This window comes from Rhinolophus hipposideros (genome assembly GCF_964194185.1).
Source record: "Rhinolophus hipposideros genome assembly, chromosome: 20".
NCBI classification, from domain to species: Eukaryota; Metazoa; Chordata; class Mammalia; order Chiroptera; family Rhinolophidae; genus Rhinolophus; species Rhinolophus hipposideros.
Window position 1 is genome coordinate 19,601,378 of NC_138066.1, and position 15,812 is coordinate 19,617,189.

General features: G+C 39.4%; 1 protein-coding gene across 2 annotated transcripts in view; it reads right to left on the bottom strand.

Moving 5' to 3' along the window:
* MYO1D (myosin ID) overlaps positions 1-15,812 on the bottom strand; it is a 285,823-nt gene that overhangs the window by 201,974 nt on the left and 68,037 nt on the right. For both annotated transcript variants that reach the window (XM_081027840.1, XM_081027841.1), the window contains exons 2-3: positions 4,695-4,903; positions 2,660-2,753 (exon numbers count right to left, since the gene is read on the bottom strand). In XM_081027840.1, coding sequence (XP_080883966.1) covers positions 2,660-2,753; positions 4,695-4,903 — 303 coding nt within the window. The remainder of the gene's footprint in view (positions 1-2,659; positions 2,754-4,694; positions 4,904-15,812) is intronic.

The window sequence follows — 15,812 nt, forward strand, 5'->3', positions numbered from 1 at the left end:
ATAGCAAATGAAAACAAAACAAACAACCTAAATGTCCAGCAATAGGAATGAATAAAACTAAATTTCTCTTTTCCAGTATAATAGGTACTCACATAGAAAGATGCCCAGAATACATTGAGTGAGAAATTAAGTTGCAAAATAAGACGTATGTAGGATCTTTGTGTGTATGCACGTGCATGTGTGCGTGCGTGTGGGCGCGTATGTGTTGGTGCACGCACATGGGAGTGTGTGTGCTCAGGCACGTATGTTAGGAAATGCTTCAAAATCTGGAGGGAACAGCACACTTCCCTGTGGTTACCGAGGTTCATGGGGAAGGTAAGGTGGGTGTTCAGGGAGCTTCCACTTTCAACATAATGCTGTAATTTTTAGTTTTTCTTTTAAATGAACATGTTTTATTTACATAAAGAAAAATCTTAAAAAGTATGTTCTAAAAAAAAAGAATGATACAGAAAATGATGCAATTTTTAGAACCACTTGCTTGTAAAGCCTAGAATTGTGAATTTTTTTTTCCACTGTAAGAATACTGCTTTAATGTCTAAAACAATCTTTAAATTCATAATCATCACCGATGCTCAAAACTCCCTTATGGAGTGGGCAAAACAAGCAGTCTTATCCCCACTTAGAGAGGAAAAAGAGAGACTAGAAAGGGCAATTTGCTGTTGAAGGTCATACTTAAAGGGCAGAACCTGGACGATCTCCTGCACACAACTGAAAATGGCAAAACAAGAAGTCCCCTGTTTGTAAATGATGGGCCTTCTCTTCAATCATGATTTTTTTAAACATTTTTTTTATTAGTTTCAGGTGCACAAAGTAATAGTTAGACATTTATCATTTATATCCCTCACACAGGTGACAGTCCCCTCCCCCATCCACTACCCCTCTGACATCGCACACAGCCATTACATTTCCACCGTCTCTACTCCTAATACTGTACTCCACTTCTTGTAACCATATATATATAATGGTAGTTGACATAGAATTGTGAAATTGATTGCACTTAGTTATACATCATAAATGTGGTCTTTATTAGTTTAGAAATTGCTCATCATTTTGTTTGACATTATATGGAATCTCTCCTTTGTACCAGCTACTTAATTCATTCTTTATTCCACTACTGCTAACTTTCTATAGAGTCTCTCCCAATGGATACGTTTGAACCTCATCCTCCTCTTTCTATCTTTGCTTTTATTTCACTGGCAAAATTCCTCTTACATGGGCATACCTGCAGAAATAACTCTGGCCACTGAATAACCTGACGTAGCAGATTCACTGTTCTTTCCACTACTATTGTAAGTGACCCTACAACTTTATCTCCTCCTGAATGGAAGTATACTTTTAAAATGTGGGGGGAAACTGCTTGCTTACAGTAAATAAAGAAAACAGTCTATAAAACTAAGGTAAGATGTGCTTGTGAAAGACTGGTTAATGCGCACATGCCTTACTCCACTAGACCAACTGGGTTTAGAAATAAAATTAATTTAGTTCTCAGACAGTTACTCTCCTGAGCTTCTGAGGAAATTTTAAAAACTTACTCATATCTTCGTCCTTGTCTTATTAGATTGCAAAGTCAAAATCAGAAGTGGGGATGTGTCACAATTAAGAAAAATACCTCTTTTGACCTGACCACCCAGTCCAATTAGGATGAAAAGAAGAAGGCCCACGTAGGGTAGTGTCGTCTAAATTCTCTTCTTTCACATCAACCCAGCATCCTTTCTTTCTAGTCATAAAACTGAAGACTGAAATGTTTGTACGGAGTGTTACTTCAGTAAATGAACACTGAGCTTCAAAGCAGCAACTCTGGAAAACCCTTTATTTCTCTTCAAAAAGACCACACCACATAAGAAAGTCAAGTCGTTCTTTCTTTCTTTTTTCCTTTTTCCTTCTTTCCTTCTTTCTTTCTTTCCTTTCTCTGTCTCTGTCTCTGTCTCTCTCTCTCCTTCCTTCTCTCCCTCTCTCCCTCCCTCCCTCCCTCCTTCCTTTCAAAAACCTATCCATTCATTCCTTGCACATTTATTAAGCAAATAATATTTGCCAAACACTGTGCTAAACGCTGGGCCCCAGACAGAGCACACACGCTTTAGTACTCATCTTACTGTGAGGTCTGAGTGGCCTGGTATGGGTGAACCCCTTTTAGAAAATAAGTTATACTTAGAACTTCTAATATTAGGAGTTCTAGTTGTGATATGAAGGGAAGCCATGCATCTGCTCCCCAGAGGCCCCTTTCACTCTAGAGGAACCAAAGGTTCCTCAGAACACAGTTTGAAAAAGATGCTGGTGCTATATAAAGAGCAAGGAACCTGTGAGAGTTTGAACCATCAGACCTACTAACGTAAATGGTAACATCTTTGCTGACCACAGATAACACTCAAGGCAGCAGTTATAAACTAGAATGGGGACACTTTGCTCTGTTTCACAATAATTTTATTTCGTTTTATATTTAGGGAAAGCTTACCACAGTAGGAAGCTTTTTTCTACTAAAAACAAATATACAAATAGAGCGATATAAATAAAAGTTGAGACTGCATGCATTAAGAGAGTCAAAGTAATTTAATCATCAATAAATGGTTGATACATATCAGAGTTTACGCCTAGTCAATTAAGTCTGTATAGAAAATAAAACTCTAATTAGAATTCCCCCCCATTATTAGAGTGTCCTTACCTTTCAATCTCTGCTCTCTGACTGGGATTGGTGATGGCTGCAATGTATTGCATAATGTACTTGCTGGCTTCGGTTTTACCAGCTCCACTTTCCCCTGGGGAAAAATTGTGCAAGGCTTAACATTATGACTTAAACCAAGAGTAAGCTAATTTTTAATAGAGTAATTTAAAACTGTGATGTCAGTTGTTTATTTAAGAATCCCTTATGTTTCATTGGTTGCCTTTTTTGAGTTATTTCATCCTGTCTTGATATGGTAGTGGTACTAACAGATCTGAAAATGGTGAGAAAAAAAAAAAACCTACTGTAGAAGTACCATAACAAATAGATTACAAATCAAAATTTACTTAGTAAAAGATATCGAGATAAGACGTAATAAACTCCTTAGACTCAAGTCTTGATACGCGGCAGTGACTCTGAAGTCTAGCAGAAAAGAAAGAAGCTAGTGATTAAAACAGTGGCCACGTCTAAATATATGTTAATATAACCTTATTTTCTATGGCAGAATTTCTTTTCATCTTAACAAGGACAAAATAATTCTTTCAGAAAAGGAAAGTTAGAGCAAATTTGGTGAAAAAACAAAACAAGTAGCAAGCTCGACACATGGCGTCACAGAAAATGACTACGGGTCTAAGGGGAGAAGAAGTGATCAATTTAGAATTACCTACTCCAAATTTTAAATGTTTATGCCTTCTGACCCCAAAATGCCACTTGTAGAAATTTATACTACGGAAATAATAAAAATACTAATATAATAATAATCATCAAGTCTTAAGAGTATTTCTGTAGACTATATGTCATAGTTAAAATCTGAAAATAATATGCCTATCAGCAGAGGATTGGGTAAATCAACTGCTCAGTGGACTACTACACAATTGTTAGAGAATGCACTGCTTCAATAGGTCTCTAAGAAAAAGATGTCCATTATATGTTGTTAAATGGAAAAACAAATTACATAATAGCAGTTATAACATAATTACAATACAATTATACACTTCTAATAATTATATATGCATGTGTGACTATATGTTTTTGCACATGCAGAGAAATATATAAAAGGATAAACACTCTATTGTTTATAGCTGTTGCTGCTAGAATTTTGGGAGGAACAGGGTGTTCAAGGGGAAGGGACGTTTTGCTTTTATTTTATGCACTTATAAAATTGTGTGCTTTTTTGTTTTTCCTTCTACCATCAGGAACTACTGCTTTTGTAATTTGTTTTCATGAAATGTAGTTCTAGGACATAATTCTCTAACTTCAACATGAAGTTACTTAACTCTTCAGACCCTTCCTATTCTCATCTATAAAGCAGAAACACAACTGCTTTCCATGCCACTCAGAGCTATTTTGATAACCAGAATGGAATAAAGATCATAAAAGCGTTTTTAAAAGTATAAAGCTCCTAATGCAAATGTGAGGTATTAGCATTAAAAGAAATTTCTGCTGTTTGGGAGAGGCCACCCTGGGTCAGTTGGCAGATATTTTTCCTGTCCCCACTTCATTACACAAGATTCCTTGAAGAGCTCAGCTCTCTACAGAGAGCTCAGCTCCACTTCTTTGGCACATGAGTCTGTCTCCGTCCTTGTCGGGCCCCCTCAGCTATGAGAGCCTATTTCCAGCCCAAGGCCAGTACGTGACCTCCACACTAGCTCCCATTCACCAATCTGACTTTCAGTTCATTCATCATTTTGGGGACCTCTGGATTTCATTTTCTTGGTTGCATTCCGTTATTGTTTAAAATAATTTGTCATATTTTATCCAGTACGTTTATGTGTTTGACATGGGAAGAAGAATTTTCCATGTCAGCTTAGTCTACAAAATTGACCAGAAGTCCATCCAAATGTAATATGTATCAAAGAACCAAGAGTAGAAGGCAGTCAGAAATGATATAATTGGGGATTTAATGTTCGTTACTTTTTTCCTTCTAAAAATTGCTTAAGTTTCTAACTTCAAAAGAGCTCTAATCCAACGTTTGGATCCTTGAATAGCTAATACATATATTCCGACCTTGGAAGTATAGGGGACCCCCTCTACACACCTGATATCACAATACAAGTGTCTTTCGCTCGCCTCTTCATAGCCTTGTAGGCAGCGTCAGCAATGGCAAAAAGATGAGGCGGCCTCTCGTACAGCTCCCGTCCTTTGTACTGCTCAATGGTGTCTCTCCCATAGATGCTCAGCGACTTGTAAGGATTCACAGAAACGACGACCTCGCCAATGAAAGTGTAGATGCGCCCCTTTTCAAATCTGTGCAGAAGCAGAAGAAAAGGAAGACATAGCTGTGGTTATACAGAAATGCCATTTCTTTCCTATGAGTCTCTTATCTCTAAGAAGATGCAAATATCCCAGGAACAATTTCTTTTTCTTTTTTTTTTTAACAGATTTTTTGTTTTGTTTTGTTTGTTTTTATCGAACTGGCAACCTTGTGGTTGAGAGCCCACTGGCCCATGTGGGAATTGAACCAGCAGCCTTTGGAGTTAGGAGCACGGAGCTCCAACCACCTGAGCCACCGGGCCGGCCCCAGTAACAATTTCTGATCTGACATTTCATTGGTTCTGAGCTTACTTTTAGAGACCGTGTTTGAGGCGGTGCTAAGATGCTGCTGCTCGAAGGGGCCAGTAGGGGTTTAAAGCCAAGAAAGAAGAAAGAATTTCATTTATTAGAGGCTGGGGATTTCCTATTTCCAAAATACAGATAGGTAAGGAGAGGAATGGAAAAAAAAAGTTAAAACCTCAGAGCTCTAGGAAGAGAAGAAATGGTAGTTAAAACAGGTCTTGAAATCTACTTAGTCAGATTTTCAATTATACAAAAAACAAAGGTCCAAATACATTTATTTCTTTTCCCCCTTGAAACCCCACCAAAATGTCAGTAAAGGAATAAAAACAGTAAAATCCAGAACAGAGAGGATGGTAGAGGAAACACTTCTGGCATAAGTCAAATTCATTTTTTAAATGACTGCCCAAAATTCCATGGTGTAGATATATCATTACTTATTGAACTATCCCCCTTCCTTCCTGCTATTTTGAATAATACCATAGAAAATACTCATGACACATATTCATACAAATCAGTGCTTTCGTTTCTGTGTGATAGATTCTCAGGAATGGGATCGCTGGTTGAAAGGTACATGGATTTTTTAAAGTATTTATAATATGATTCCACCGTTTTACCATAAAAGGCTAAAAAGTCACCCCATACATGATTTGTATATACAACCGTGCACAGATGTATTTTATAAATGGTTATATAAGCATGGGAAAATATGGATGACTACGTGTTATGTTTTACGTATCCTTTTATACATACAGTAGGGTGAGGAGGAGAAGGAAGGTCATGTGAGCAGTTGGAAGGATGCCATAGAAACAAAGAAAAAAAGGGTAAAAACAAGAAAAACCTCCGCATATATGATACGACCGCAACTGCACAAAATGGTGTCTATATTTACCAAAAAAATATTTAAATTTAGAAAACCCATATATCTATTCACTATTTATACATTAACCCACACATCTAAACATATGAACCAGAGCTAGGTCAACACCCAAACGGACAAGTGGTTGCCACCAACACACTCCACCTGCCAAGAGACAAAGGCAGACATAGAGGTCACTTCCAAGAGTTGAATGAAGGGAGTGTCGAGATGAGCAAAATGCTGGTCCAGCAGCTGTGTCCCTAAGTACTCTTGTTGCAGGGCCAGTGTGGCAGGGAAATAAGGGAAATAACAGAGCATTTGGGACCACATGACAAAAACGAATCTGAAACTTTCTTCACCCTGGAATGAAGGCTATGGGCTAGAACTAGGAGTGGAAACAAACAGCTGTTGATCATGTAACAATAAATGTAAACCAAGATTTTTATCAAGTAGTTAGTGTATGTTTAAATAAGAGTTGTTAACTGGGGCTGGCCCGGTGGCTCAGGCAGTTGGAACTCCGTGCTCCTAACTCCAAAGGCCGGTTCGATCCCCACATGGGCCAGTGGGCTCTCAACCACAAGGTCGCCGGTTCAACTCCTTGAGTTCCGCAAGGGATGGTGGGCAGCGCCCTGCAACTGCGATTAAACACAGCACCTTGAGCTGAGCTGCCACTGAGCTCCCGGATGGCTCAGTTGGTTGGAGCACATCCTCTCAACCACAAGGTTGCTAGTTCGACTCCCGCAAGGGATGGTGGGCTGTGCCCCCTACAACTAGAAACGGCAACTGGACCTGGAGCTGAGCTGCACCCTCCACAACTAAGACTGAAAGGACAACAGCTTGACTTGGAAAAAAGTCCTGGAAGTACACACTGTTCCCCAACAAAGTCCTGTTCCCCTTCCCCAATAAAATCTTTAAAAAACAGAGTTGTTAACATTTTTCTGCCGTAGTTTTCCTCTACAGAAAGTGTCATAGGGTAGCTAAAAGCCCCGACTCTGGAGTCCTTTACATCTGATTCTGAATGCTCACGTTGCAGACTTAATAGCAGTGAGACCTTGTGAAAGCTACTTAACCTCCATGTGATTCAGCTTCTTCATCCGTAGGATGGTGATAATTATACCTCTCTTTCCCCCTGGCATTGTGTAAGTACTTTTAAAAAGGCAATTAATTTTATGCTCCCAATTATGTTCTGCAGAAAGATTTTTAATAAATGCTTTTATTTTATTAACACTGCTACTTAAATCAGAGCAATCCCTACACACGAGGAATTAATTCAAAGATCATAATCCGATTCCCTGCCTCAGTTGTCAATCAACTAGCAAGTATCCACAAGCAAAATGTCTATATAACTTATGTTCAAAGACCCACAAAAGTAATAAAAAGCTGAGGTTCACTACCCAAGCCTTTCTGGCTTAACCTGCAAATTTGCATGAATGTTCACCAGCTGTCTTCAAGGATAAGAATTAAAGGAACATGATTCTTTAGTTTTAAAAACAGGGTCCACACAGAAAAGAAAAAAAAAATAAGTAAAGGAGAAGGACGTTAGAAAAACAATTACCTCATGAATTTGGAACTCTGTGACTAAGAGGCACAGCAAACAACCTATGAGATTAGAATGTTGTTCTAAGATTCCAGGTCTGTCTAATCATGTACTTTCTCTGAAATTCCACTGTATTTCAAATAGCATGTTTTATTTACCCAAACTTCTAGGCATCATGTTTGTAAGACACAACTGAAATACATGTACTAAATTATCCAATGCATACCTCTTAACTTAGAGACAGGGGCAAGGCTCAACAAAATACGGTATTAAATGCAAGTATTCAGCAATTTACGGAACGTTAGAATCTTATCTCATTTGAAACTCTTAAGTTTGGTTACCAAAGATGGAACTTTTGATTTGGTTAGGGCATAAACTCACCGCTAGATGGTGCCCGTCTACATTTTAACACCAAACCACGGTTTCATTTTGCTTTGGAAAGCCTTAGGGTTTGTAGTTAGCCCTAAGAGGTAATGTAGCTACCAGCTGCGTTTGCCTCCAGGAGGAATTGCTGTAATTATCCTAGACAACCAATGGGATGATACCATCTCTTACAAGAGACCAAGGAAGGCATTTCTGTGAGCTCTGTGTGCAAACCTTTTATGACAAACTTTTATGATGCATTCTCCAAATATTTGTTCAGTATCTACTTTGGGCCAGACACTGGGCCTGACGCTGGGCATGAAAAGAAGAAAAAAGAACAGGGAAGTCTTATAAATAATCACAATACAGTCCGATCGGTAAGATAATATTAAAAGCATGCACTGTGGTGGCAGATTATCACAACAAACCCCTTCCCTTCAGAGGAAGAATGCTCAAGAGTAATATACAAGCTCCACAGTAGAGCACACAGGTCTTTTGTGTTCTGGCCTCGGCTTTTCACTGGACTCTCCTAACCACCCACACACTTCCCCCCGCCCCCCCACCCCCGCCCCATTACTCTTGCCTTCATATCAATGAGCTATTTACAGTTCCCAAGAGCACCCTGACTTCGTAGTTTGTCCACGGGGTTCATTCTGCCTAGAATACCCTTTCCCCACCCAGTCTCTTCTTCCTCCATCAGCGTGGCAGGTTCTCACTCCTTCAAAAGCCGAAGCATCAGCTCCTCTAGGAAGCCATTCTTGAGACCCTACGTCTAACATCAGTATTATGTTATTTGTTCTGTTCAGATATTTTCTATAGAACTTCCCAAATAGTTAAAATATAGCTGAACCGTAATTGATTTTTAAAACGTAATTTCTTTAATAAGTCACAAATATTTATTGAATGGGCCAGATATGTTCTCGGGCTTCTGAATGAAACAAAGAGGTTCTACAAAGGTTTTGAATTAATGAGTAGCAATGGAGAAACTATAAAAATGCCTTTGGAGGGCAACAGTCTTCTCTACAGGCATTCTGAAACATTTATTAAAAATCAACAACTGATGACTCTCTTTCCGGTAGTACAGAGAGCGCTGACAGTCCTTGGTGTGATCTGGCACCAGAGAAACACAAAATATCTGCACTGGACACGCCTAATCGACCTCTCATAAGAAGCAAGAAGCTGGGTGACTGTGTGTATGACACTTGAAAACATTGTGGGAAAACTAACAAATATTTCAGGTGGGCTGGCAGCTAGTAATTTGCTGGACAGGGTGAGGAAGGTAAAGGATGAGCTTAGGGGTTCACACTCCCGGCTTCAGGTGCCACAAAGTGGCCCGAAAGCTTCTGTGTGTGCCCTGAAGGAGAGCCTCGCCCACGTCCTGTAGCCCAGCGCTGAGAACCCTGACAAATACAGTGCCTCCTGATCGCAGGCAGGGAGGACAAAACAGTCGCTTTTGTGGTGTCTGCCAGAAACATATAACCTAAACCTAATCAGGAGAAAACGTAAGGCAAACCGAAATTGAAGGACATTCTACAAAATAACTGGAAAATTTCACAGGCGAGAAAACAGGGACAGGCAGAGTAATACTCCAGATTATAAGAAATCAAAGACACGTAACGAAATGGAAGGCACGCTCCAAGGAAGTTTTTTGTCACAGAATATTCTTGCAATTTTTCTGTACATTTGAGATTATATCAAAATTAAAAGTTGCTAATAAAAAAAATCCAAATTCCAAGCTTGTTTATATAGTTGGTTTAAATTTTTATTAATTTCCAATAGGCAACACAGACTCTTAGTAGAGATTCAAAAGATATAAATGAATAGTGACAACTGTTTTTCTCATCTTTCTACAGTTTCCCTCATCAGTTACCACTACTACTGGTTTCCTGTGTATTCTTCTAGAAATAGTTTATGCATACATACACATATGCATACATACGGTTTTTTACATGAATGACTTTTTCTCTAATTAAAATCTGTATCGGGATAGTTTCATGGAAGTATAGCTTCATTTTTAATGCCTGCATAGTATTTAATTTCATGGGTGAACACACAATAATACATAAACAGTCATTTAGGCTGTTACCAATGTTTAGTTACGATGAACAATGCAACTATAAACATAATGGTGTATATATATTTCTTTGTGCATATGTGTATGTATACCTGTAAAACGCATTTCTAGAATTAAAGTTGCTGGTTCAAAGGATATGTGCAATTTAAACTTATGAATTGTTGCGAAATTATTCTCCAAAGAGGTTACGGAAACTTATACATCCACCTACAATGTATGAGAGTTTCTGTTTCCTGGGTGTGGATTTTTTAACCAACAATGCTGGCCCATTTTGGAAGGACAACCTATACTGCAGTTTTATTTTCAAAGTACACAAAACTTTGACCCCTTTTTGTACTGATGTACCAAACTTTTGCAATGGTCATTAGCTCACTGCTAGCTTTCAATAAGATTCAGTTCACCTTCCCCAGTTCTGAGATGAGAATCTCTCCCAAGGGTGAAGGCATCTTGTTTCTGCTGCTTCTGGCAAAATCACGGTCTCCCTGTGACGGAGTCAAGTTGTGTTATCCCTTTCGTTAGGCTGTACATTCCTGAGATGGGCAGGGACTATGTATTAGAAAGATTATGAGTTTCATTTAGAGTCACACAGCCTGGAGCCCTGGGTTTGAATCCTAGCTCTGCTAGTTACTGACTGTGTGTATTCATAAACATCTGAGTAAATAATAAGTGCCATGTGCCAGGCACTGTGCCAAGAGCCTGAGTTACAGAGGAGAACAGGCGTGGTATTATTGTACTCAAGGGTTTACATAAACAGACAATGTCATGTAGCTTCAATTTCACATATTTTATGATAGAGGGCTTAAAATTTACATATTTTCACTTATCATTCCTCTCTTACTCCCGTTCTTTCTCCTCTCTCTCTCTCTCTCTCTCTCTCTCTCTCTCTCTCTCTCTCTCACACACACACACACACACACACACACACCATCACACTGTTTCAGAAAACAATTAAGGCAATAACAAAGATAGAAAGGATGTGATGGAAGCTTACAGAAAGGATACGTAACCCAGCTTTAGAAGTGGGAGGGTTCAAAGATGACACCCTAAAAATTACGTTACTTGCTATCTGAACTGTTTATGTTGTGATATGATCTCCATATAGGTAGCGCTAGGTGTTCCTGGCTTACACTGCCTTCAGAGCATCCGGAAGATGCTGTATTTTGACTTTTATTAACACACTGAAGCCTTGGAAGAGAACGCTTGAGAAGCACCATCAGAGGCCATCAGTGTAGCGTACGCGTATCCCTGGGCCCTTCACAGCAGAGGAAAGTGCGCCCTGTAACCTGACTGCAGTTTAGCACTATCTAGCTCTATGATTCTGGGTGAGTTAGTTAACCTCTCTGTGCCCCACTTTCTTCATCTGAAAAGTAGGACAAAGCTAGTATCTACCTCACAGGATTATTGTAAGAAACGAGACACTCCACTCACTGGAATACTTGGCACACTGTTGGTACGTGGTAAGAGTGCAATAATGTGAAGTCCTACTTGTATCATGAGCAATACTGCAAGCTGTCTGAATGGCAGGAAGCGTGTTTGCTCCACTCAGGTCCCACTGTCCAGTGCGTTGCATGGATGATCTGCTGTGTTTGTCCTCACGGCAAGGGTCGCTTTTGTTAGCGTAATGAATCATGAGCCAGCTTGGCATCATGTCCGGAAAGCATTCTTCTAGTAGATCCGAAGGCTCCTCTAAAGCCAAAGATCTCTCCCTAAAAATGTTTAGGCTTTTCAGGACATAAGACACCAGTTAGGGCCACTGGCAGTGGTTTTGACTTCCTGAGTTCATCATCTTTTGGTTTTCTTCTCCAGAGTAACATCTCCTTGCATGAGCGGCACGAAAGGTACTTAACCAGAGAGTGTGGTCAGGAGATGCCTGGCTGACTTTATTTTACCTTTTTTCTTTGTTCGTTTTTTTGCAACGAGAGAAAAAATTGTTTTTGACAAATACATGTTAAGATAGGGATCGCTTTTTCCAAACACATTTCTATGGGTTAGTATGGCATGCCTTGTAGAGCAATATTAACTTTAAATGTTCTTATGGCGGGCTTTCATTTTATTTGCATTCATTTGTTCATTCATTCAAGCCATAGTTATTAGGGCCCACGTTCCAAGCCCTGTGCTGGGAGCCCTGGGTAGAGGCAAGAACAGGCAGAGCGTTCTCCACCCTAATGCAGGGTAATGAGAAGGACAGACACTCAACAGGGGCTCCAGGAAGAGTCGCCCGAATGTGCACTGCACTGGTGGAGGGAGGGAACAAGTATTTGAGGAATCCAGGGCAAAACAATGTGACTGCACTACAGCAGAGGCAGCAAGGAGAGAAGGACACAAAGGGGATGAGGGGGGAGGCTAGAAGCTGCAAAGGACCTTACAGGGTTGTGGAGCTTTATCACAAGGGCAGAGTTTGAAGTCTTGATCACATTCACTTTTTTGCAAGCCCCCTCTGACGGCAGGGTGGGAAGGATTGAGTGACTGGTACAGAGCAGTGAGGAGGTTACCACATTAGCCCAGGGAAGGGATGACTGGGGATTGAGCTGGGATGGAGCAGTGGGCAGGCTTTAAGAGTAGAAGCAGTATTAGACAGGACAACTCACTGGATGTGAGAGGTGACAAAGAGGGAGGTGTCAAAGTTTCTCACGTGAGCAACAGAGCAGGCCACAAAACTGTTCATTAACAGGGACAGTCGAGGAAGGGACAGTAGAGGAAGTGCAAAATTTTTAGGAGGCGGCCATGATTCAGACAGGCTATGTCGAGCCTGAGATACCTGAGAGATATCCAAGTAAAGACGTCTCTTGCTTTTCTTTTTCCTCATAATCGAATTAAACACAAGCCCTGGACACAAAGGGAACAACACAGAGGACAGCAAGCACAGAGAAGGCCACCTGAAATCCTTACCTGTCATGGTGGGCAAATGCTGCAAGGAGAACATATGCTCCTCTGCCCAAGTGAAAAGCAAGAAAAAAAATTTAGAGGAGATATAGCTGGGTTCTATTTAATTTTTTTTTCTTACTAACTAAATTTGAACATGTTAAGTTACTCCATGATTCTTCTTTCCTGGTGTAAGAAAACAGTAGAAACAAACACAACACTTCCCCCCATAAAGGCTATCTACTAGTGTCCCAGGCAAATTGGTTAACAAAAGTGTAGCTATGCAATGGCTAGCTCTCAGTACACTGTTAAAATCTCTTGACTATGAAAGACACTTTTACCAATTATCACAATTCATTCACTGGGGAAAAAGGAAACATTTTATTGTATGTGTCAACAAAAACACATACAAGATAAGTTTCAAGGGTATAAAAAAATCTGTTGGCTATGGCACAGCAAATCATACCCACAGATACAGCGGCTGGGCTGACATCTGCAAATAGACTGTTTTTCAGTATGTGTTGTTTTGTCTGCTCGGGTGTCTGAAAAAGGTTCAAATTTCAAGTCTGTCACTGTGAAGAAGAGATTGGGCACAGGGCGGTCAGTGTACCAGTCACTTTACAATAGATGAGTGAGTGTCTACTACTGGCTGGTGTCAGGACATTTCTGTCCTGGGTATAGAGTCACTGTTAGGTTAGAGGACCTGTAACTTTAACACACTGTGGAAAATGAATCCCGAAATGATTCCATTTTGGTCTCGCAAGGAAAGCTATTCTTTTCATGAGACTATAAGCTTACCAAATACACATGATGGAATGCAAATCGTTTCGGTCATCATTTGTTAACCTATAGCTTTTAGTTAGTATTTAGTTATTTAATTGACTGATTGATTTTGCTGAAATCCTAATAGAGGAAATACAGAGATTGGTGAACTGGACCACAGTTAAATCAATGGAAGTGACTGTAAGAGTCCTTAGAAACTACAGACCCTCAGACCAATAGATGGACGTTTAATAGTCACATGCATTTAAAATTAGTAACAAACAAACCACAATGAAGATGCTGCATATTTTACAATGTCAGCATATGCATAAATCACCACAGCATTATTTATTGATGAAATACTGAATGCCTAATGATGACAGGCATGATTATCTAGACCAAAACATAAGAATGAAACTTCCCTATTAATAACATGACACTATGTTTTCTCTTCCAATGAACAGTAAATGTAATTTCTCTGACAGAGGGCTCAACTCATATATGTATTCTTTTTGATTCATTTCATGTAAAAATGATTTCCTATTACAGTAACCACTGGCTACTTGGTATGCCCAGGGAAGCAATTAAGTGCATTTCGTCTTAACCAAGGAGTGAGCCTATTTATAAATCAACACTGCTCAGGAGAATGCAGGATACCTGGCTGGACCAGTCAGAAGACCTTTGGTAGTTGTGCACATTATGTGAATTGATAACAATTATGCATTTTAAATTATACCAATTAGCCACTTAAACTACAGTACTGAACACTTAAAAACAAACAAATAAATAAAGATATCCGAAGACTGTAACCAAATAGATAAATTTAGGATTTGCCCCCTCCTCCACATTTATCCTGGTAGGAGGCCTCTTTACCTTATACCTAGGTATTCCACTCCCTGAGGCTCTGTTGATGACAGGTAACCTAACAAGTGTAGGGTACCCTGTCATTTTTAAATAACTATTCCTAATTCAGTAAATGACAGAAAACCTAATCTGTCTGCGACTTCACTTTTTAAAAACTGTCGTTCTTTATCCTAATTTTCATAACACGTGAAGGCTTTGATATATTTTAAGCAAGGTTTTCCCAGGTGTCATTGAGTCTTAGGGCACCCGGATAGGCATTTTTTGGGAACAAGCTGATTAGTTGTGACAGGAGACACTGAAGAGAAATGTTAAGTAGTCAAGTGAATGGATTATTTCCATTTCAGTTACTGTAACATACATGTTTTAAATTCAATAAACAAAAGTCACATTAAACTAATATTTATTGTGCACTTACGATGCCAAAAACTACATCAGATGTCTTTCAAGTATGTTGCTAATTATAAGTTTATTAAATATTAATAGAAAATCTTCCAAAATTTACTTTGGTGACAACACATGCCCAGTTACAGGTAAGAAGGAAATTACCATACATTTAAGCCAATCAATCACCCAACCATCATCTCTGTTTGGAGAAATCTGAATTACAAAGCAAAGCTTTCACTGGCTTGAGAGCAAGATCTATTTCTACTATAGAACGGATTGTGTAAGAGTATGGGAAAACTGGAAAGTTTCCCAGATGCTCCTAAGTTACATGTTCGGTTATTTCCTGTTGGTGTGAACTAATAGCCACCACAAAACTGAGCAGGGAATTTTAAAACCAGCAAAAATATTTATTGAATGAATAAATAAATGAGTGAATGGCCAGAAACTTTGTCAGCTGGCTCTCCTTGGCTTTCCTTGTCAGAAGTCTGTAATATCCATTATGGCCACATTTCCTCATGTAAAGCTTTTTTTTTTTTTTTGCATTGTCCTTACACTTCTTATATTTTGCATTTCTTTTCGCTTGAGTTTTTGTTGTTGTTTTTTGTTTAACAATTTTCCTGGTATCTAAGGTAGAGTGAGGGGTTAACTTCCTTTCCCTTATCAGCAGTGTAGAATTTATGTCACTTAAGTGGCCTTGCTTTTGGACTGTGGACAACAGCATGGGGGGAAGAAGGGAGGTCACACTGGCACACTTAGTAATCCAACGTTGAGAGTGTCTGCAGGCATTTAGAACTTTCACAATGCTAACCTAGTAATGCTGTCACTCCTTTGATGCCAACAACCCATAAAGGGAATTTAAGAATGTCAGATGGCATCCGCAAGTGACATATCAAAAGCT